General features: G+C 41.3%; 1 protein-coding gene across 3 annotated transcripts in view; it reads right to left on the bottom strand.

The window, feature by feature from the left end:
* Nucleotides 1–24,813, bottom strand: part of septin10 (septin 10) — a 79,469-nt gene that overhangs the window by 33,671 nt on the left and 20,985 nt on the right. For all 3 annotated transcript variants that reach the window (XM_060826042.1, XM_060826044.1, XM_060826043.1), the window contains exons 3-4: nucleotides 15,836–16,031; nucleotides 7,431–7,617 (exon numbers count right to left, since the gene is read on the bottom strand). In XM_060826042.1, the coding sequence (XP_060682025.1) occupies nucleotides 7,431–7,617; nucleotides 15,836–16,031 (383 nt within the window). The remainder of the gene's footprint in view (nucleotides 1–7,430; nucleotides 7,618–15,835; nucleotides 16,032–24,813) is intronic.

The following is a 24,813-nucleotide window of genomic DNA, read 5'->3' on the forward strand; positions in this document are numbered from 1 at the left end:
TTGTGTCTACCCCAGCATTCAGCATGGGGATACTTGTGCAACTTTTAGCAGTTGAGATGCTAACATATCTCCGATAACAACTAGTAGTTAGGTTGTTTTGGTAATTAATAAACACTTCAAATCTAATTGCTTGGGGAGTCAATGGCTCAAGGCCCTGGCAGCGTTTATGTATTCCAAGGGAGTTAACACAGACCTGGAAGCTTTAACACCCACCTACAAAACACTAAACCCCATTAAAACATTAAACTAAATATAAAACGCAAGAAAAATTAGGAAGTCACTGTTAATGTCAAATATGACAATCCATGATATTTCATAAAGACAGTTATCAAATTAATTTATAGATCATAATTGTTGCTCAGTATGTTCACTTTCTGAAATGGAGGAGTAGTTTAAAATGATTCAATTCAAACATTATTTCAACAAGTGTTTGCTTGGTATACCTTTGAAGATTTCAGTGCATGCGCAAATTGTACAAAAATCCAGATCAAGACACGAGGGGATTCTATTATTAAACATTACCTTACATATATAAATGGGCCAGTTTGAAAATAAAATAATCCCAAAATAAAGTCCCAAAACTTAGATCGCTTTTATGATCGACTGACACTACAAATCTGGGTCAGATGCTGCAAAGGGCACTATAGGCGAGAATGTTAAATCAAAATGAGAGTTAAAGTTTTAATTTTGTTTTGAAGAAATTACTTGAAGGGTAATAGATTTTTAAACATTTTCTGCAAAATTGTAGTTAATGCAGCACAGAGGTACTTTTTTCTTTTTGTTCATGTGTTATAGGTGTCAGTTAGGCTAGCATTTGAGCACTGCTCATCCCCAATCATGGAAAGTTGCCTTCCTTAATGACCGTAGTCCACATTGTGTAGGTACACCCACAGTAATGTTAGGAAGGGAATTCCAGCATTTAGACCCAGTGACAGTGAATGAATGGTGACATATCGTTTCAAGTTAGGACAGGGTGTAGCTTCGAAGGAAACTTTCAAGTGGTAGTGTTCTCAATCATCTGCTGCCCTTCTTCTAGGTGATATGGGTCATATATTTGGAATGCACTGTCAAAGGAATCTAGAGTTAATTCCATTCATCCTGGCTTATGAGTGGTTGAGGGAGTGAATGAGGTGACAATGAAGGAGGCTGCTGTCTTGTCCTACAGTGCTCAGAGTGTGTTTTGGAAGCTAGAGTCACCCAGGACAACGGACACCAGTACTACACGAAATGAAAAGCCAAAAGAACTGCGGATGCTGGAAAAACTCAGTAGGTCTGGCAGCATCTGTGGAGAGAAATCAGAGTTAATGCTTCAGTTCCAGTGACCCTTCTTCAGAACTGGTGGCGGACATGATTAAGCTAGTGTTTATGCAGAAGATGGGGTTGGAAGTGGTGGTGGTTTGGGGTGGGGGGGGTGGATGTAAATGATAGCTAGAGACAGAGCCAAAAGAAAGACAAAGACTGTTGGACAGACAAAGGAGTGGGTAAAGGTCAGTCTGGGGGAATGAACAGGGACTATTAATAGGGACTATTCGTAGCTGATAATGGGTTGTGCAGTAGCAGCCCATGGGATGACAAGGCCTGGTGTATGGGAGTTGGGTTAAGGACATGGGAGAAGGTTCCTCAAGTATCTCAGTCAGGAGTCCAGAAGGCTGCAGAGTTCCCAAGCAGAAAATGAGGGGCTGTTCCTTCAGTTTGCACTGACCTTCACTGGAGCAATTAGCAAGTCTGAAATAGATGTTCACCAGGAAACATGTGGCATGTTGAAGTGGCAGGTAACTGGAAGCTCAGGGTTTTTTTTTTGCAGACATTAAGTAGGTGTTCTGCTATGTGGTCACCCAGTCAGCATTTCATTTTCCCAATAGATAGGACACCATATTGTGAGCAGCGAATTCAGCAGACTCCCTGGAATACAGGGAGAACTAGCCATTTGGATACAGAACTGGCTCAAAGGTAGAAGACAGAGGGTGGGTCCTTTACATTTTGTCATTTACATAAATGATTTGGATGTGAGCATAAGAGGTACAGTTAGTATGTCTGCAGATGACACCAAATTTGGAGGTGTAGTGGACAGCGAAGGGGGTTACCTCAGATTACAACAGGATCTGGACCAGATGGGCCAATGGGCTGAGAAGTGGTAGATGGAGTTTAATTCGGATAAATGCGAGGTGCCTGCATTTTTGGAAAGCAAATCTTAGCAGGACTTATACACTTAATGGTAAGGTCCTAGGTAGTATTGCTGAACAAAGAGACCTTGGAGTGCAGGTTCATAGCTCCTTGAAAGTTGATTCGCAGGTAGATAGGATAGTGAAGGCAGCATTTGGTATGCTTTCCTTTATTGGTCAGAGGTTTGAGTATAGGAGTTCGGAGGTCATGTTGCGGCTGTACAGGACATTGGTTAGGCCACTGTTGGAATATTGCGCACAATTCTGGTTTCCTTCCAAATGGAAAGATGTTGTGAAACTTGAAAGGGTTCAGAAAAGATTTAGAAGGATTTTGCCAGGGTTGGAGGATCTGAGCTACAGGGAGAGGCTGAACAGGCTGGGACTGTTTTCCCTGGAGCGTCGGAGGCTGAGGAGTGGGGGCATGGATAGGATAAATAGACAAAGTCTTTTCCCTGGGTCGGGCAGTCCAGAACTAGAGGGCATAGGCTTAGGGTGAGAGGGGAAAGATATAAAAGAGACCCAAGGGGCAACTTTTTCACGCAGAGGGTGGTACGTGTATGGAATGAGCTGCCAGAGGATGTGGTGGAGGCTGGTACAATTGCAACATTTAAGCGGCATTTGGATGGGAATATGAATAGGAAGGGTTTGGAGGGATATGGGCTGGGTGCTGGCAGGTGGGACTAGATTGGGTTGGGATATCTGGTCGGCATGGATGGGTTGGACCGAAGGGTCTGTTTCCATGCTGGACATCTCTATAACTCTATTTGATTGCTTCTACACCTTGAAGATTTGTTTGGGGTCTTTGGTGGTAAGGAGGGAGGAAGTAAATGAACAGGTGTTAAACCTTCTGTGATTGCAGTGGGATTGTGGGGACATGTTGGGAATGAAGGAATGGACCAGGGCATCCAGAGGGAATGATCCCTCAGGAAGGCTGACATGGGAGGAAAGGGATGTGTGTGTCTAGTGGTGGCATCCCGATGGAGGTAGTTTAAATGGCAGCTAATGATCCTATGGATGTGGATACTGATTGGATGGTTGGTGAGGATAAGAGGGAATCCTATAGCTGTTGTGGACGGGAAGACAGGGGGTGAGGGTTAAGTGCAGGAGACGGGTCATCACAGCTGAGGGTCTTATTAAGTATGATGCAGAGGAATCCTCAGTTAAAGAAACAGGTGGATATTGTAAGTATCCCTTGTCAAAGTTGGCATCATCAGAACAGATGTGATAGAGATGGAGGAACTGAGAGAATAAAATAGAGTTTCTACAGGAAGTACAATGTGGCGATGTATTATCAAGCTAACTGAGTTGGTGGGTTTGTATTGTATTGGATTCCTGTGAAACGCTCCTGTCTGAAACGTCGATTTTTCTGTTCCTCGGATGCTGCCTGACCTGCTGTGCTTTTCCAGCACCACTCTAATCTGGACTCTGATCTCCAGCATCTGCAGTCCTCCCTTTCGTCGGGTTTGTATTGGATATTGGTGGCCAGCCTATCCCCAGAAATGGAAATAGAAATATCGATGAAGGGGAAAGGAGGAATCAGATATGGACCAAGTGAAGGTGACAGCGAGGTAGAAATTAGAAGTGAAATAGACAAACATTTGCAATTCTGTGTGAGAGAGGGAGCCTTCTTCTTCCTCAACCAAGGATTTCCCAGCACCGCATTTGACAGGGCCCACAGCCAGCTCTGACCCAACTGCACTTCGACCTGTACTCCTCTCTTCCCTCCCACACAGCAATCGGGTTACCCTTGACCTCACTTACATCCCACCAGCATCCACATCCACAGCTGCCAGTTCTGCCACCTCCAGCAAGATGTCACCACAGAATCATATGGAATTGTACAGCATGGTAACAGACCCTTCGGTCCAACCAGTTTACCAGATATCCCAACCCAATCTAGTCCCACCTGCCAGCACCCGGCCTATTTCCCTCCAAACCCTTCCTGTTCATATACCCACCCAAATGCATCTTAAAATGTTGCAATTGTACCAGCCTCCACTACTTCCTCTGGCAGCTCATTCCATACACGTATCGTCCTCTGTGTGAAAAGGTTGCCCCATAAGTCTCTTTTATATCTTCCCCCTCTCACCCTAAACCTACGCCCTCTAGTTCTGGATTCCCCAAACCCTAGAGAAAAGACTTTGCCTATTTACTCTATCCATGCCCCTCAATTTTGTAAACCTCAATAAAGGTCACCCCTCAGTCTCTGATGCTCCAGGGAAAACAGTCCCAAGCCTGTTCAGCCTCTCCCTATAGCTCAAATCCTCCGACCCTGGCAACATCCTTGTAAATCTTTTCTGAACCCTTTCAAGTTTCACCACATCTTTCCAATAGGAAGGATACCAGAATTGCACGTATTATTCCAACAGTGGCTTAACCAATGTCCTGTACAGCTGCAACATGACCTCCCAATCACCAGACTCCCAATCCCCTTCCCTCCCTTGTCAGTCTTCCGCAGACTATTCCCTCCAGGACACCCTGGTCCACTCCTCATGTCCTCATAATCCCACTCTACCTTCTCCTGCAATCTCAGAAGGTTTAACACCTGCCAGTTTACTTTCCCCCCACCCGCTTCACTATCCAAGACCCCAAACACACTTTCCAGGTGAGGCAGCACTAAATGTAGTCTATTTCAGCCACTGCTTACAACGCAAGACTCAGGTAACAGTCTGTGGGGCTGTTTGCGCATTCTCCGTGTCTGCGTGGGTTCCCTCCGGGTGCTCTGGTTTCCTCCCACAGTCCAAAGGTGTGCAGGTCAGGTGAACTGGCCATGCTAAAAATTGCCCATATATAGTGTTCAGGGATGTGTAGGTTAGGTGCATTAGTGAGGAGAATGATACGGTGGCTCAGTGGTTAGCACTGCTGCCTCACAGCGCCAGGGACCCAGGTTCGATTCCAGCCTTGGGTGACTGTGTGGAGTTTGCACATTCTCCCAGTGTCCGCGTGGGCTTCCTCTGGGTGTTCTGGTTTCCTCCCACAGTCCAAAGACGAGCAGGTTAGATGAATTGGTCATGCTAAATTGCCCATAGAGTTAGGTGCATTAGTTAGGAGGAATGGGTCTGGGTGGGTTACCCTTCGGAGGGTCGATGTGGACTAGTTGGGCCAAAGGGCCTGTTTCCACACTGTAGGGAATCTAATCTAGAGTAACAGAGTAGACAATGGGTTTGGATGGGATACTCTTTGGAGGGTTGCTGCGGTCTGTTGGGCTGAATGGCTCGTTTCTGCACTGTAGGGATTCTATGTATTAATAAAAAACATTTGGGTAACAAAGCACAGACTGGGTGACCACTATGCAGAACACAAATTCTGTCCACAAGAAAAAATATACCCTGAACTTGCAGTTGCCCGTCACTTCAACACACGGCGTTCCCCGGCCAATATGTCTGTCTCAGGCTTGTTGCAATGCTCCAGTGAAGCTCAGCACAAGCTGGAATAACAGCACTTCATTTTCTGCTTGGGAACTCTGCAGCCTTCTGGACTTCATATTGAGTTTAACAATTTTATGGCTCAAGGCATCTTCTACCATGTCCTTCTCCCAACTCCCACACAGCAGGCCTTGTCATCAAATGGGCTGCTACCACCTACAAACCATTGTTAGCTACCAATAGTCCCCATTATAAGCTTTCCATATCCCCAGACTGATCTTTACCCATGCCTTTGTCTGTCCAACTGTTTTTCTTTGGGCTTTATCTCTCCCTAACATTTACTGCCCCCCCACCCCCACATCATTTTCTGTCCAAATACTAGTCCTTTCATCGCTACCATCAGCTCTGAACACAGATCACTGGACCGAAACATCAGCATTTGTGGACAGAAATCAGATTGAGCTTTCTATAATACTCCTGACCTGTGACTTATAAATGGTGGACAAACTTTGGAGAGTTAGGAGGGGCAGGAGGGCTACTCAATGCCACAATGAGTCAAACGCTGATGCCAAGGGCAGTCATTCTCAACCACCTCCAGTTTTTCATCTGTTAACAAGGATTCAACTTAACAGCAAAGTACCAGGATACTCAAAGTTTTAGGCACTACACAATTATTTAGATACAACAATGAAATGGCTATTACAAATAAAACTCCTTGCTATATATGTAAAATTAGATTTGTATGTGGCTTTCTTATCAATTAAGTTTTCAAATAGAATGGAGCGGTTAGCTACTAACATATTATTTAAACCTTACGTGACTTCTGGGAAATGATGAATAAAATAAAATCGCTATGCAACAATTTTGCCTTATAAATATACCATTCATAAAATGACAAGTTATTAGATTACGTTGCACTAATATTTTGTACAAAGGACTTATCAAATGGTCAATACCAAATTTTAGAGAAGATGATTTGATAAGCTAAAATAAGAGAAACACAGAAGACGACAAGATATGTTAATACAGTAACTTTCTGAAAATAATGTGGCATAGTGGTTAGCACTGCTGCCTCACAGGGCCAGAGACCCGGGTTCAATTCCCGCCTCAGGTAACGCTCTGTATGGAGTTTGCATATTCTCCCAGTGTCTGCGTGGGTTTCCTCCGGGTGCTCCGGTTTCCTCCCATAGTCCAAAAATGTGCAGGTTAGGTGAATTGGCCAAGTTAAATTGCCCGTAGTGTTAGGTGAAGGGGTAAATGGAGGGGAATGGGTCTGGGTGGCTCTTCGGCTGGTCGGTGTGGACTTGATGGGCCAAAGGGCCTGTTTCCACACTAAGTAATCTTAAAACAAGTCTAAAAAAAAACAAGGTGTTGAAGTGTTGAGGTTGAGAAACAAAAATTCTGCAAAAACATCTGGAAGTATTTTACAAAAAGTAAGAGCAATCAACAAGTGAAATCGTTTTGCAAGAATGACAATTGAGGTGAGTACACAAACAATGCAACAATTAACATTTTCTTAAAAAAGTGATAATTGGGGATAGATATTATCCAGGATGCTGACGATAAATCCACTGCTTATCTACAAAATAGGACATTTTATGCACTCCTGATACTTCAGGAAAAAACCCACAATTCAATGCATCATTCAAAAACAGCGCATCAGATATAGCACATTAGAACCACACTGCAGAAGTACAAGTAGGAACTTAAATCCACAAACTTCTGACTCAGATGCTACCTGTTAACACCTAGAACAGCTGGTTTGTGTAATCAATTTTCCAATCTTTTATATTAAAAATAGAAAGAGCAAATGTAAAAATAAATGAGTAACATCACTTTCAAATGATGATCAACAAGAATTTCACCCTCACAGAACTTCATTCTAAAACTAAATTTGACCTACCTTGCTATCCAGCTTTTTCATTGTCACCAAATCTAGTGACTTAAGAGAATGGCCAGTGGGAGAAATGAAGTACAGACAAACATGGATACGGGAATCATGATAATTGTGCAATGAACGTTTAATCTTCAACTCTTCTTGCAGATAGGCCTCAAACTGTGCATCAATGTAGTCAATGATAGGTTTATAACTATGAAAACCCAAAACAAACAAGTGAAAGACAGGACATTTAACAATGAAAATCAGGTTATAAATGGTTTATTGCTATTGCTTGCTGATTGTGCCACCTAATCCAAATTGCACAAGCAATAAAATATTGTCATTTGAACACTAGTATTTAAACTTAGTACACCATTAGTAGTATAACAAACTGCTCAGTATTGACAGTGGTTACCCAAGGTGTCCTGTTTTCCATCAGTTAAACGTCAAACATTTAATCAGGACAAAATTCGACTCTTTTGAACGGAGAACATAAAGAGTTAAATGCCAGATAATCAGGTTGTATTTTCACTTGTGGTTAAAACTTAACTTTAATTCAAGGATTCCAGCAAAAACAATTGCGCAGGAAATACACAACTAAAAATCATTTAAGAGGGCACCTAAGATGAAAGCTCCTTCATTCTGACTTCGCATTCTAGGAGGCAGAAAGGACTGAGTGAAGGCAGATGACATGCAAAGGAAAGGAAAACATTGCTAGGAGAGATTGTTTTTTGGAAGTTGGACAAGTATTGACCTTTGAGTGTAGGATCAGAATGAAACAGGCAACTGTGCAACTTTCAATAACAAGTTTTTAAACATGCTTTTTTAAAGGCACATATAGAGAGTGGAACTGGAATCTCCATCATTCAACAAAGCGGATATAATGCAATGATTAGAAAAGAAGAACCTCCTGTACATCTTCTAAAAGGTGCAACAACAAATATTAAGTGATAAATATCAGCTAGTCTTGATTGGATGCATCCTAGATTATTGTGGATATAGGAGAAACTCTGCCTACAATCTCTTTATCCTCCACCAATATAGGGCGAGTCCAGAAGACTGGGGTCTTGAAGTGTTACAACACCAATAAAAACAGCAGCACAAGGATCAACCTGATAGCTGTCAAATATTAAATGGTGGCAAACTACAACAGACCATTGTTGAGACCAAAATTAATTCTTATCTTGGAAAGCAGGAGTAAAAAAAAAAATCCCTGCCCTCTACCTCTAGAATAGCAGAACTGTAGGTATACAGGAATAGTACCACCGCAAAATATCCTACATGCTACCTATCCTGACTCAGAACTATGTTGTCATTCTCTTTCTACTACCAAGTCAAAATCTTAGAAATCCTCCTTAAAAGCACTTGTGGCTTACTTAAAGAGATGAATTACAGCAGTTCAAGATGTTAAACAGCTCGATCTTCTAGGACATTTAGGGGTGAGCAACAAATGCTGGCCTTACTTACTGAAAAGATGAATAAAAGGCAGCCAGTAAAAATTTATTCAAGGCAACTACCGTGGGACAGCACGGTGGCTCAGTGGTTAGCACTGCCTCCTCAGAGCGCCAGGGACCCGGATTCGATTCCTGCCTATGTGGAGTTTGCACATTCTCCTTGTGTCTGTGTGGGTTTCCTCCAGGCGCTCCGCTTTCCTCCCACAATCCAAAGATGTGCAGGTGAATTGGCTATAATAAATTGCCCATAGTGTTAGTCAGGGATAAATATAGAATAGGGGAATGGGTCTGGGTGGGTTACTCTTCGGAGGGTCAGTGTGGACTTGTTGGGTCATATGTCCTGTTTCCACACTGTAGGGAATCTAATCTAATCACTGTCTGACTAATCAGAGTTATCTGAAGTAGCAGAAAGCATTGATATAGGTTATGTAATAGATGGCATACCTGTACATGAGGATGTTAATGACGAGTCATACAGCATGGAAACAGATCCATCAGTCCAACTCATCCAGGCTGACCTGATATCCTAAACTGAACTAGTCCCATGTGTCTGTGTTGGGCTCATATACTTCTAAACTTTTCCTACTCATGCACCTACCCAAACATCTTGTAAATGTTGTAATTTTACCCATGTCTATGATTTCCTCTGACAACCTATTCCATACACACATCACCCTCTGAAAAAATGCATCTAAGGTCCCTTTTAAATCTTTCCCCTCTCACCTTACAGCTATAATCTCTAGCTTGGGACTCCTCTATCCTTGGAAAAAGATATAGGCTATTCACCTTATCGATGCCCATGATGAGTCGGAAAGCTGTGGAGAATTGATTTGATTTTGGATTGGAATGAACAAGATAAGGTTTCCTTTTGGTAGGGAAGGGGGTGTTGCTTAAGCTCCAGGACTCTTGCTTTTCTCTTTATATACAAAATGACCTACACATGGGTATTGGAGGACTAATTCAAAGTTGGATAATGATACAAATATGAAAACAGAGAGAACGACTGCAAAAATGTCTAATTTTATGATTTGCATGCTTTGTTGTAGAGGGACTGAACTCTATTTTAGGTGTAATTAATGGAAGTACCTCTTATCAGAAGGTGGTAAACAGACCCAAACTGATTTCAATCCCAAGTGTGGTATATGTTCTTTTACTAAGGACAGAGTTGGAGATAGAAAACAAATAGTACATAACTGTCCTCTTAATTATGGAGCCAGTGAAACTGATAAAACTGCAATGATCCCTGTTAGAGACATAATTTACTCATTTAATTTTCCCAGATCAGAAAATAAAAAATGGAAAGCAACTAGTACACAAAGAAAAAGGTCTGCAAGTATCCATATACGTTTAAAGCCAAAAGGCAGATTAACAATGGGAGATAAGTAGTTTAAATTTCTATGTGGAACATTTCAGGTATGCCACATTTTCATAGGGATATATTGTAAAGATTGTTTTGTTAGGGTTGACCAGCAATAGGGAAAGTGCAAGAGCACATGAGAAAGAACAAACTTGCATAATTCTTTCAGCAAGTAGCTGAGTTTGAATTTCTTTTTTAAAGTTATTGTTCTCCACGGAGATCACAGCCAAATATAAAGTTGGCTTGGGGAAAGGGGGCATTGCACAAGGCCAAAGATATTGCTGAGATATTTGTATCATCGATAGTCACAGCTAAAGCGCTGAAAGACTGGAGGTTGGCTAACGTGGTGCCACTGTTTAAGAAAAGTCGTAAGGGCAAGCCAGGAAACTATAGACCGGTGAGCATGACATCAGTGGTGGGCAACGCGTTGAACAGAATCCTGAGGTACAGGATTTTCTTGCCTTTCCAAATGCATGTACTGATTAGGGATAATCAGCATGGCTTTGTGCATGGGAAATCACGTCTCACGAGCTTGATGGAGTTTTTTGAAGAAGTAACAAAGAAGATTGATGAGGGAAGAGTGGTAGACATGATCTATATTGAATTCAGTAAGTCATTCGACCAGGTTCCTCATGGTAGACTGGTTAGCAAGGTTAGATCTCAAGGAATACAGGGAAAACTAGCCACTTGGATACAGAACTAGCTCAAAAGGTAGAAGACAGAGGGTGGTGGTGAAGGGTTGCTCTCCAGACTGCAGGTCTGTGACCAATGGTGTGCCACGAGGATTGGTGCTGGGTCCACTGTTTTTTTTGTCATGTATATAAATGATTTGGATGTGAACATAGGAAGTATAGTTAGTAAGTTTGCAGATGACGCCAAAACTGAAGGTCTAGTGGACAGTGAAGAAGTTACCTCAGAGTACAATGGGATCTTGGTCAGATGGGCCAATGGGCTGAGGAGTGGCAGATGGAGTTTAATTTAGATAAACAAGAGGTACTGCATTTTCGAAAAACAAATCAGGGCAGGACTTATACACTTAATGGTAAGGTCCTGGGGAGTGTTGCTGAACAAAGAGACCTTGGAATGCAGGTTCATAGTTTCTTGAAAGTAGACTCGCAGGTAAATAGGATAATGAAGGCGGCGTTTGGTATGCTTTCCTTCATTGAGTATTGGAGTTGGGAAGTTTTGTTGCGGATGTACAGGACATTAGTTAGGCCACTTTTGGAATGCTGTGTGCAATTTTGGCCACCTTCCTATCAGAAAGATGTTGTGAAACTCGAAAGGGCTCAGAAAAGATTTAAGGATTTTGTCAGGGTTGGAGGATTTGAGCTATAGGAAGAGGTTGAATAGGCTGGGTTGTTTTCCCTGGAGGGTTGGAGGCTGAGGGTGAGCTTATAGAGGTTTATAAACTTATGGAGGAGCATAGATAGGGTAAATAGACAAGGTCTTTTCCCTGGGGTGGGAGAGTCCAGACCCTAAACCTATGCCGTTTAGTTGAGAGGGGGAAGATATAAAAGGGACCTAAGGGGCAACTTTTTCACGCAGAGGGTGGTGTGTGAATAGAATGAGCTACCAAAGGAGGCTGATACAATTATAGCATTTAAAATGGATTGGTATATGAATAGGAAGGCTTAGCGGGATATGCGCCATGTGCTGGCAAATGGGACTAGATTAGATTAGGATATCTGGTCGGCATGGACGTGATGGACTGAAGGGTCCATTTCCTTGTTGGATATCTCTATAATTCTATGACTCTATACCTAAATAAACCCTTGAAGGGGAGAAGGCTAGCTGACAGTGTGTTTGAGAAAGCTCACAAAAGTGCATAGTTTCATTAATAGCTTCAGCTGGAACACTGGTACGTAGAATTCTGTACACCACATCTTTGGAAGGATTTCTAAGGAAGAGAGGAGACAAATGCAGAGCAAACATGAATGCAGTACAAGGCTCCTACTGGAGGATGAGAGACTTCAGTTCTGCAAAGAGATTGCAGAAAATGAGATTGCAGTATTGAAATATTTAAGGCTTCTGATGGTTCCTTCCACAGTCTTCTCTGACTATTTGCCAGAGATCAGAGCAATTAAGGCAAAGCAATTAAGGCAAATAGAGAAAAAAAACCTTGATAAGCAGTGAACCCTCAGGGCCCCTCATGTTTGTATCCATCTCAATGGTGACAATCAACACAAACAGCACAATAATTACATTTGCAAGGTCAGTAAATTGTGAGGAAAAGTCAATCATCTAAAAAAGCAAAATTAGTGTAACTGATTTTGGTCAGGTTGAGGAGGGCAGGTTCAAGAGTTGCAAAATATCTTTCAAAACGTACAAAAAAAAGTACCATTACATAGCTATAGGTCAAAGGAGAAATTTTGAATCATTGCAAGTACAAGTGAGTGAAATGGGGAAAGATGTAGAAGTATAGAACCACGTGTTGGAATTGAAGCAAATAAGATCCCAATGCCGAACCAATTCATTAAGATATCAGGTCTCAGGAACATCTATGAAGTACTGATTCCAATTTTAACATCTTCAAGGGTAACTAGGGATGAGCAACAAATGCTGACTCAGCCAGCCACACCCACATCTCGTAATCGAATAATTTAAAAACCCACAAGAAGCATTAGGTTCTGGAAAAGATGCAACTGAGTGTAAAGAGGATTCCATAGTATAGATCACTATACTACGAAGATGCCTTGGGCTTGTGCTCAGGAGAGAAAATCTGAACAAAAAGATTACCAAAAGCATGAATATCATGTCATTAGATTGCACCAGAGCTGAAAACATTAAGTAGGACAAGTGGCAATGCAAAGTGCGTGAAAAGGTAGTTAGGAATTCCTTAAGTTGAATTAATTGATTGTTCTCTTTTTATGTTCCTCCTGGGAGATATAGGGCGAGGAGGAATGGATAGCTGATGACAGTGACTTGAACTAGAAATCGAAGAGACTGATTGGATGTTTTTGATGTCATTTTCCTCAACTAGATACATTATAACAAAACAAAGAAATTACAAATTGCAGTGAGCAAAATTTGTGAGAAGATTTGTAGCTCGGGTGCTCGTTGTTATGGATCTGTTCGCTGACCTGGGAATTTGGGTTGCAGACGTTTCGTCCCCTGTCTAGGTGACATCCTCAGTGCTTGGGAGCCTCCTGAGAAGTGCTTGTGTTGTTTCCTCCGGCATTTATAGTGGTATGTCTTTGTTGTTTCCGGTTGTCAGTTCCAGCTGTCCGCTGCAGTGGCCAGTATATTGGGTCCAGGTGGATGCATTTGTTGATAGAATCTGTGGGTGAGTGCCATGCCTCTACAAATTCCCTGGCTGTTCTATATTTGGCTTGTCCTATAATAGTAGTGTTGTCCCAGTCGAACTCATGTTGACTGTCATCTGCATGTGTGGCTACTAAGGATAGCTGGTCGTGTCGTTTCGTGGCTAGTTGGCGTTCATGGATACGAATCGTTAGCGATCTTCCTGTTTGTCCTATGTAGTGTTTTGTGCAGTCCTTGTATGGGAATTTGTACACTACGTTGGTTTTGCTCATGCTGGGTATCGGGTCCTTTGTCCTGGTGAGTTGTTGTCTGAGAATGGCTGTTAGTTTGTGTGCTGTTATGAGTCCTAGTGGTTGTAGTAGTCTGGCTGTCAGTTCAGAAATGTTCTTGATGTATGGTAACGTGGCTAGTCCTTTGGGTTGTGGCATGTCCTCATTCCGTTGTCTTTCCCTTAGGCATCTGTTGATGAAATTGCGGGGGTATCCATTTTTGGCAAATACATTGTAGAGGTGTTCTTCTTCCTCTTTTTGCAGTTCTGGTGTGCTGCATCGCCCCGGACCCAATATACCGGCCACTGCAGTTGGAAATGACAACCGGAAGTGACAGAGAGAAACCACTATAAGTGCCAGAAGAAACAACACAGAAGTGCTTCACAGGAGGCTCCCAAGCATGTCATCTAGACAGGGGATGAAACATCTGCAAAACAAATTCCCAGCTCGGCGAACAGAACCACAACAGCAGTGAGCAAGTTAAGTATGATGACTGCTTAAACAAAAATGGGTTTGGAGTACATGAAGAAATAAAAAAGCTGGGGATATCATGAAGTGATGAGAGTATATCTAAGGACATACAAGAATTTACCATCAACTTCTATGCTTCAATTGTGGACAATGGGAGGGCACAACTAACTGAAGACCAGAGTTGGAGGACTAAATGTCATGAGTGAGAATATAATGTGATGTGATTAGGCATATAATGTGGAGCACAAGTGTTGATTCCTTTGAAGTCAAAAACTAAGTTTAATACGAATAAGCAGGATAATGTACAGGTGACAGATACTTGGACAAATCAGTATTTTATAGAAGATAGAAAGACAATAAACAGGACAATAAAGGAATTGAACTTAAGTGATAAATGATAAGTTTGTAAATGCTGGGACAAAGATGAAGAATGTTGTGGAGTATGAAACAAATGACTTAGATGGCCTGGATATGCGGTTTGAAGTGTTGAAAAATGTGGTGCTGGAAAAACACAGCAGACCAGGCAGCACCCAAGGAGCAGGAGAATCGATGTTTCGGGCTCTGCTTCAGGAAATGCCTAGGTTTATGCCCGAAACGTGGATTCTCCTGCTCCTCGGATGCTGCCTGGCCTGCTGTGTTTTTCTAGCACCACATTCTTCATCTCTGGTACTCCAGCATCTGCAGTCCTCACATTCTCCTATGTGGTTTGAAGCTCAGTTTTGGGTCAAGCAGGGTGCCAAAAATGTCTTGTTCAGCCCGACCCAGAGGGGGAGACAACTATGTTGAGGGCAGAAAATAACCATCACAACATTCTCTGAAGATCCTAAATCACTGTTTTTGCATATTGTTTGGATTAACTTTGTGTAAACATTTCTTGCCTTAGGATTTCTGCAGTGCAGCTGCAAGAAATTTTAACTTGCCCACAGTAATGTAGCACAGGCAAATAACTCCACTTCTCCAACCTCATGTTGGTTATGTTATGCCTGACTGCATGCAAAAATTGTCCTTGTGCCATTAGATGACATTACTAGGGGAGACTAAATGAGGAAAAAAGGAGAAAGGAGAAAAGGAGAAAATCAAAAAGTCTATGTTTAAGGGTTACCAGAGCCAGAGAGCAAATAATAAAGCTATTGGTAAGACAAGTACTCAGTGTCTTTGGACAGCTACAAGTGACAACACATGGAGCTGGGCAATGAAGGACAGGTAAAAAGTGAGGCCTGCAGATGCTGGAGATCACAGTTGAAAATGTGTTGCTGGTTAAAGCACAGCAGGTTAGGCAGCATCCAAGGAATAGGAAATTCGACGTTTCGGGAAGAAGGGCTAATGCCCGAAACGTCGAATTTCCTATTCCTTGGATGCTGCCTAACCTGCTGTGCTTTAACCAGCAACACATTTTCAACAATGAAGGACAGGTGTCTGATGAGAATGGAATGGCTACGTGACCTTGTACCAAAATGATTTTGCAATATTTCTGGCAGTACAGTCTCTCAAAAAACCCTCACTTGGCATTTAATAAAATTAGGAGTAAAAAATGAGATCTTTAATAAAATTACAAAATTAAAATTAGCTCTAACAAATTGTTCCCAAAAGTTTGAGGATTTTGCGCAAATCACTTACCTGTCTTCTTTATTAATCTGGTCTCCGAAGCCGACTGAGTTTACAATGGTTAGCTTTAAGCGTGCAGTACTCTCTTGTAGTTCATAGGTCTGAGCTTTCAATTTTACTCTGTTTTCATAATGTGTTGATTGGGTATTCTCAAAATTGGTGTTAAACAAGGTGTCCATAAGGGTGGATTTTCCAATGCCGGTTTCTCCTGAAATTGCAGAATAAAGAAAAATTAACAAACAGATATCCTTGTATACATTCTGACATAATCTTTCCAATTTGGTAAAATTATTTTTTATTAAATATTATAAAAAATGCACTAGTGGCCAAAAATGGAATTAAGAAGTAAAAGGAAACCATATTCATTTTAGACTAAAAGTTGTTTCAAGACACATTTGTACAACTTGAAATCAGTGTACACAACAAAAGAATAAGGCAAAAAGCTACAGCCAAATTAATTCAAAGCGCTAAGACTGACCACTGTTTTAAAATAGCCAAAAGAAAACAAAAAACATCACTGAAAATAATCTCCAAAATTCCAAAAGAAAGTTTTTAGAATATTTATGATCTTCGTAGGCACCGCCAAATCCAAAGAACAGAGTTTACCAAATAACCCCGAAGAGCAATCCAATGGGCAAGATTTTACTTTTTATAACTTTTAACTTCATTCATCAAAACAGTCATAAATTAAGCATGCATTAACAAGCAAATTAAGTAAAATAAGTGAAATCTCAAATGAGCCAAACTCTGATGATATGAAATTGTGTTTGTGTCAAAGTTATCAACCATTCCCATCAGTAAAATAGCAATAGATCAATCACTGTGATTAGCTTAAATTCAAAAGTGGCTTATTTGGTTTAGACTTTTGTTCAGTGGTAGCAAAAAAAACAACAAAAAATTCTTCACCAAAAGAAAGGTTTCCACAATGCTGCCACTCTGACCTCTTCCGACAAGGCTATTATGAACGCTTTGATTATAGTAGAGGAGTTACACCAAATGCCCTTAAATATGAATTGTTGTACAAGTTATCATTTTATCGAGACTGTTAACCACATTACATTGAAATACACACATGCATCACATTAAGCCTTGGAAGGTGTCATGAACCTCTGCTAAAGCCAAACTTCAAGGCTGATCCTTTGTGATTTGACTCAATGATTTTCATGGTAGTCTACTCAGCATACGTGGCACCAAGTTTAGTTCCACGTGCTTCAAAATCCTTAACTTCAAAGATTTAGCCACCAATTTTCACCTGACAGCAGCATCCAAATACACAAAAGTTCTATGAGTTAGTCTTCACCAAAATACCACATTCCTGCAGTACCTTCTCAGTTGTACTCATAAAATAGTCTTTATAGCATGGATATGCCAGAAATAAACTGATTATCTATAATGGGCTAAGGGGAGGACTGCAGATGCTGGAGGTTAGAGTAGAAAGTGTGGTGTTGAAAAAGCACAGCAGGTCAGGCAGCAGCTGAGGAAGGGCTTTTGTTCAAAATGTTGATTTTCCTGCTCCTCGGATGCTACCTGGCCTGCTGTGCTTTTCCAGCATCACACTCTCGACTCTGATTATCTATAATGCCTGGTAAAACCGCTCCATATGCGTATGTGTTCAAACATGTAAGCTGGCTGCAACTTGCCACACAAATGAATTGGAGGAAGGTGTAGGTTGCCTCATTAGCAAGTTTGCAGATGACACCAAGTTTGATGGAGTAGCAGATTGTGAAATGGACTGTCAAACAATACAGCAGAATATAGAAAGATTGGAGAGACAGGCAGAAAAATGGCTAATGGACCTCAATACGGACAAATGTGAGGTGGTGCATTTTGGAAGATCCAATTCAAGAGCGAACTGTACAGTAAATGGAAAAGTCCTGGGAAAATTGAGGTACAGAGAGATCGGAGTGTTCAGAGCCATTGTTCTCAGACGGTGGCAATGCAGGTCAGTAGAGTGGTCAAGAAGGCAGACTGCACGATTTTCTTCCTTGGACAGGGTATCGAGTACAAGATGTGGCAGGTCATGTTATGGTTGTATAAGACTTTGGCTTGGCCATATTTGGAATACTGTATACAGTTCTGGTCACACCTTACCAAAAGGATGTGGATGCTTTGGAGAGGGTGCAGAGGAGGTTCAGCGGGATGTTGCCTGGTATGAAGGGTGCTAGCTATGAGGAATGGTTGAGTAGATTAGGATTATTTTCATTGGAAAGGTGGTGGTTTGGGGGGCAAACCTGATTTCAGGCCTACAAAATCATGAGAAGTGTAGACAGGGTGGATAGCAAGAAACTGTTTTTCCCAGATGGAGGACTCAATTACTAGGGGTCATGCATTCTATGTGAGAAGGTGAAAGTTTAGGGGAGATACAAGTGGCAAGTTCTTTATGCAGAGGGTGGTGGACGCCAGCGGAGGTAGTAGGGGCAGGAATGATAGCAGCACTTAAGATGTATATAAACATATATGTGAATGGTAAGGGAGCAAAGGGATACAGATCCTTAGAAAATAAGTGGCAGGTTTTGATAGAGGATCGGGATCAACACAGGCTTTGAGGGACAAAGGGCCTGTTCCTGTGCTGTAATTTTCTTTGTTTTTCTTTGACATTACCAGAAGAGGGAATAGGTGGAACAGGGAAGCTCAGAGCAAAGTTTGGAAGAGGTGAAACTCAGCTTACCTATCCTGGTGGGTCTACGGAATAGCTCTCCTTGGCCACTGCTTCTTTGTTGCAATCACCCTGCTGCTATTGCCTGGCCCACTCCAGCCACTGTGCCACAGGAGGAGGATTCCAGAGATGGGAGGCCATGACCAGGAGCCAGGGCTGCTCCAATGCCTGTCCACCACCAGCACCTCTTGATTCCCATTATTAACTGTTCCCTCTCACCTTTATCCATTTCCTTAGCTCCTCACGTCAGTTAAATAATATGTTATGTTGTGATCCTGTGCTCATGTACTTATTGTTTTCCCTCGTGGTGGCATTCACAATGAATCAGTGACCCACCTAAAAACACCTTCACACAAACCCTGCTAACAATCAAGTACTTCATGGTTGTTACTCAAACAGATCCTTTAAAAGTGAGCTGTTGCATACCCATTTTCCTCCTTACCTTTGCTCCCAGATCTATCCTTTGCACGAGCTTTTACAACTGTGTCAGAACTTCTCAAACATCAAATTGGCCTGTTTTTGCCCTGCAGCTCAGTTAAGAATTCACTGTTGGCACATCTGACCACCAGAATCCGATTACTTAATTCCCTGCAAATACACACTCTCCATAATTGGGAAATAAAATACAACTACCCACATAGGGTACCATACAGAAAACAAACTCTAGCTGAGCTTCAGCTCCATGCTGCACAATGGCACATGGATCTTTAGCATCACCAGTCAATAGGCTGGTGCCAAATAGGCCTACAGTGGCATTGAACTCCATCACACATAATTAGAACAAAATTAGACCTTTTCAATTCTGGACTCAAATTGTAAACCAATGAAAATGATGGAAGATGATCCCTCAAACACTTGGTGAAAATAATATAAAATTCACAAAATGGAAATTCATTTAGTCATAACAAGATTCCAGGTTGAGCAAGAATCCTGAGAAAACGTTTCAACATTTATGGGAACTACCAGCAAATAATGATGCACTCTGGAGGGCTCTCCTACTTCTAATGGTAAAAATCTTGAGACACAGGAGAAGTACACCATCAAGTATGCTCTACCTTCGAATGCAATCATGGCTGACCTAATAATCCATAACTCTAATACCAGTATATCATTCCTTAGACAAGAGGTCCAAAACTATTTGCAGTAATCCAGCTGTGGTCTGACTAGCGCCTTGTATAGTTTTAGCAAAACCTCTCCCTAAGTTTATACTCTTTGAAACAAAAGGGACTAACATTCTATTTGCCTTTCCTAACATTCACTGAAGTTGGATGCTGGCTTTGAGATTCGTGGAAGAGGAGTCCCAAATCCCTCTGTTCTATAGCTTTCTGCAGACGTTCTCCATTTAAATTTTAGCTCCTTTATTCTTCCTGCCAAAGTACATATTCTCACATTTTCCAACATTATATTCCATCTGATAAAATCATAAAAGGCATGAATAGGATAAATAGGCCAAGTATTTTCCCTGGAGTGGGGGAGTCCAGAACTAGAGGGCGTAGGGCGAGGGGGAAAAAAAAGGAAGATCATTGTGGTTGTTGGAGACCAGTCACCTCATTATAGAACATCACTGCAGTAATTCCTTAGGACAGTATCTTTCATTCAACCGTCTTCAGCTGCCTCATCAATGACATTTCCTCCAAACAAGGTCAAAACTTCTTCACTAATTCTTCAGGCACTGAAGCAGCCCACGTCCATATACAGAAAAACCTGGACAACATCCCGAGCTAACAAGAGGTAAGTAACACTAGTGCCCCACAGGAGTACCAGGCAATGACCATTTCCAGCAAAAAAACATCTAACCATCATCCCTTGACATTTAATAGCATTGCCTTTGTTGAATAGTCCACTGTCAATACTCTGTGTTATTGTTGACCAGAAAGAGATTTAGCTATCGGGTATTCAGATCAGATACAGAGGGGGAAACCGAAGGGACCTAGATGTTTATGTACACCAGTCCATTAAGGCAGCAGGACTGTAGTTAAGACAGCATTTGGTATACTTGTCTTTATTAGTCAAGATATAGAGGTTAAGAGATTTACCAAGATGATCCCTGGGATGGAGGTCTGAGCTATGAGGAAAAATTGGATCAATAAAAGGTGAGGGGTGACCCGAGAGGTGGAGAAGATTATCAGGGGAATAGATAGGGTGGATAAGGTGGCACATTTTAAGGGTTTTAATTAGTAGGGAGGTCAATGACCATAGATTTAAAAGAAGAGAAAGAAGGCCACAAAGAAAGTTCAGGAGAAATGCTTTCATTCAGAGAATGATGGGAGTTAAAGCTCACAACCTGAAACAGTGGTTCAGTCAGAAACTCTCATAACATTTAAACTGTATTTAAACATTTACTTATATTGCCACAACTTGGAAAGCTGAACTTAAGTTGTCAGACTTTTGTGGGATTACTGGTGGAATTTGATGAGCCAAATATCCTCCTTTGGAACTGTAAAATTCTATGCACCTACGGTCCAACCATATACATACTCTGTATGTGAATGGTGTAACAATGAGTATGCTTTGTTTCAGCACAATAACCCATATTTTGGAAAGCATGCATTTGCTACCTGTCCAATATCCCTTTAAGACTATACTAAAGAAAGTATTTTGAAAGTCAATGAATTGACTCAATTAATTAATTTCCAGTTGGTACATCATTCAGTTCCAAGAAACACCCATATGATCTGCAAGAAATCATAGTTTAAATATTCTATAATACTCAAATTGCTTAGAATTTAAGAACCGTGCTCTCTTTAAAAGAAAACTCCCAAAGCAGCTTCCAGCAGAAAAGATAGTTATCTCCTGCCAAGGAGATGTGTCCAGAGAAATAAGACATTGCCAATTCAACTTGAACAGAATATTCTAACATATAATGGACAAGATTACTTCATCAGCTTTCAATGGAAATAGAAAGGATTGCCTTTAATATATGCCCCTTCTCAATGGACAATAAACAGATAACTGGCAAAAGCCTCCTAGTAATAAAGATACATAAACTGTTAAAAGAAAAATACTTCAGACATCGGACAGCTCCTCACAGAAGACCTATGCTGGCTCGAGTGAGGAAGTTAGAAAACCACAAAGGAATCAGTTCACGTTTTACTTCTCTTTCAAGGTAAACTGGGGACTCAAGGGTTAAACATTCCACTACCAAAGAGACTCACTGCAGTATCAATTGCATGTCTGTCCTCTTACAGAACAGACAGACATCTCAGTAGAGTGGAGGCTGACTGCATCTTAGAAAAATAATCCATTGGAGTCGCACGTGTGAATTCCTCTGCAGCCTCAGGCAAAAGTAATTGCCCTCCTCAGACAAGACTAATAGCCTTTGCCACAACTCTTAAACTGCCTCCTGCTCCCATTATCTTGCTTCCCCTCCATGTGAGTATAGATATGTGAAACGCCCATTGAGAACACACTAAACCCATCCATTTTAATCTCTTCCCACAGCACATGGTCATGAAGAATACGATAATCAGTCCCTGTAATCCATTCACTCGTTATCACAGGACACCGACATTCACCGGGCCTTGTAAAATTATAATGGCCCATCTTAAACAATGTAACGACAATCAACCCTGTGACTTAGACCTTTTGTATTATTCCTTTAAAAAGTACTGCTTTTGTGTGTAGAACAAAGATTCGTGGAGATGTGTCACCACAAGTAGACACATGACTACTTTTGGGGACATTGAGAATGTCTAGCCGGCTGTCCAATAATAAAGCATCTACCACTGTACTGAAACTTATGTCGTACAGATTTGTGGAACAAAATATATATCAACACTAGCCTAATATCTTAGAAGCCCAAGATAACGCGAGAAGATAGGAAGAAACTGCCACTTCCAACCCTTGATTAGGAGGATTTCTTGGGCAACTCGGAGGCAAAAAAAAAGAAAAAAGTAACAGGTATGAGCAAATAGGCAAAGGACCCTCACTTTCAGCCATGAAGATCAGTTTCATCAATCCACTTGTCTGATTAGACATCAGTAAACTATTCTGAGGAGACTCTCATCAGCGATGGAAATCAGTATACCGGTGTCCCTCACTTATTGTGTCAATTCAGGAGCCACTTACTGTTTGTTAGACATCTGTCTTTTCTGACTATTCAAATTATGTGCCATATCGGAACTGGACGTGATTTATATGGACTTCAATAAGGGACTCCACGTGGTTGACTCGTTAACTAGGTAGGATCACATGGAATACAGGGAGAACTAGCCATTTGGATACAGAATGGCTCAAAAGTAGGAGATAGAGGATGGTGATGGAGGATTGCATTTCGGTCTGGAGACCTGTGACCAGTGTCCCACTGCTGGGTCCACTGCTTTTTGTCATTTATATAAATGATTTGGATATGAACATAGGAGGTATGGTTATTAAGTTTGCAGATGACACCAAAATTGAAAGTGTAATGGTCAGCCAAGAAGGTTACCTCAGAGTACAACAGGACCTTGATCAGATAGGCCAATAGGCCAAGGAGTGGCATTTAATTTAGATAATTGAGATGCTGCATTTGAGAAAGGTAAATCAGGGCAGCACTTATTCACTTACTAGTAAGGTCCTGGAGAGCGTGCTGAACAAAGGAGAACTTAAGTGCAGGTTCATAGTGGTGGACAGGATAGTGAAGGTGGCATTTGGTATACTTGCCTTTATTGGCCAGTGCCCTGAGTATAAGAGTTGGGAAGTTATGTGGAGGCTGTACAGGACATTAGTTATGCCACTTTTGGAATACAGCTTTCAATTCTGGTTTCCCTGCTAAAGGAAGGATACTGTGAAATTTGAAAGGGTTCAGAAAATGATTTAGAAGGATGTTGCCAGGGTTAGACAGTTTGAGCTACAGGGAGAGACTTAATAGACTGGGGATATTTTCCCTGAAACGGTGAAGGCTGACCTTATACAAGTTCATAACATTGTGAGGGGCATAGATAGGGTGAATAGTCATAGTCTTTCCCCCCCAGATTAGCAGAGTCCAAAACTAGAGGACACAGGTTTAAGGTGAGAAGGGAAAGATTTAAAAGGAACCCAAAAGGGCAACTTTTTCATGCAGAGGGTGGTGAGTGTATGGAATGAGCTGCCAGAGAAAGTGGTGGAGGCTGGTACAATTACAGACACGTAAAAGGCATCTGGATGGGTAGTTGAAAAGAAAGGGCTTACAAGGATATAGGCTAAATGCTGGCAAATAGGACTAATTAATTTAGAATATCTGGTTGGCATTGATGAGTTGGACCAAAGGGTCTGTTTCCATGCTATACAGCTCTATGACTATGTTGCTTCTTAATAAACTGCCTTAAAATTACTTATGAATTCTTAAAAGCATGTTTGGGGTAAAATGTCTCCTGAACCGTAAATCTTACAGACTTGATATTGTCAGGAGACAGCTAGTTAATAACGAAAAAGTGTAAACAGAAAGCTAACTGCAGTGGGGTTCAGTTTCAGTCACCTATTGCCAATTAGCAAATCAGAACATGGAGAACTTGGTGAGAGAAATCAAATTCGTTGAACGGAACAATTTTCTGTTTGACAATTTTGGAAGTTGGCATTGAAGCCGGGCTCTAAGTAACTGGAAACGACCGAAAATTACAATTATGAGAACATGAAGTTAGAGCTGGCTGAAGTGAACCGGGTCACTAGGTTACAGGAGATGTCAGCACAAATGCAGTGGCAAACGTTTAAGAAGAAATTTCAAAATACTCAGACAAAAGTATATTTCAGTGAAAAGTAAAAATCTAAAGGAACATATACACCAACTGTAACTAGGAAGGTTAAAGAGTGTGACTAAAAGATTAATAAGGAGGGATAAACAAAGGATATAAAAGCTAGACAGAAACAAAATAAAGTACTTCGAGTTACTTAAAAAGGAAAAAGTGAGCACATAAACTTCATATTGATCTTTTATAAAGTCTGATGAATCAATATTGGAAATTAAGCCTATAGGAGATTAACTGAACAGGTATTTTGCACCTGTCTTCACTGCAAAGATCAGATTCCAAAAATATTCTTAAATCAGTTGGTGTAAAAGAACAGGAGGAACCTAAAGCAATTACAAAATTACCTGGGCAACAAAAGTCTATTACTAGAACCAAAAGTTGACAGGTCCCCAGGCTCCAAATGGACCTCATAGTAGTGTCTTAAAATAAGTGGCTCCTGAGATAGTAAATCAGCTGATTTTAATTTTCCAAAGTCTCATCAGAAAGGGGCCGTGACGCTTCTATTCAGGGGTGGGAGAAAGAGAGATAGAGAAACAGACACAGGGAGGGAGAGTGTGCAACTTGGTTAGCTTAATATCTGCCAAAAGGAAAATGTGGGGATTTTTCATTCGGGAGGATATAGCTGGACATAA

Source organism: Hemiscyllium ocellatum, chromosome 6 (genome assembly GCF_020745735.1).
Source record: "Hemiscyllium ocellatum isolate sHemOce1 chromosome 6, sHemOce1.pat.X.cur, whole genome shotgun sequence".
Classification (NCBI taxonomy): domain Eukaryota; kingdom Metazoa; phylum Chordata; class Chondrichthyes; order Orectolobiformes; family Hemiscylliidae; genus Hemiscyllium; species Hemiscyllium ocellatum.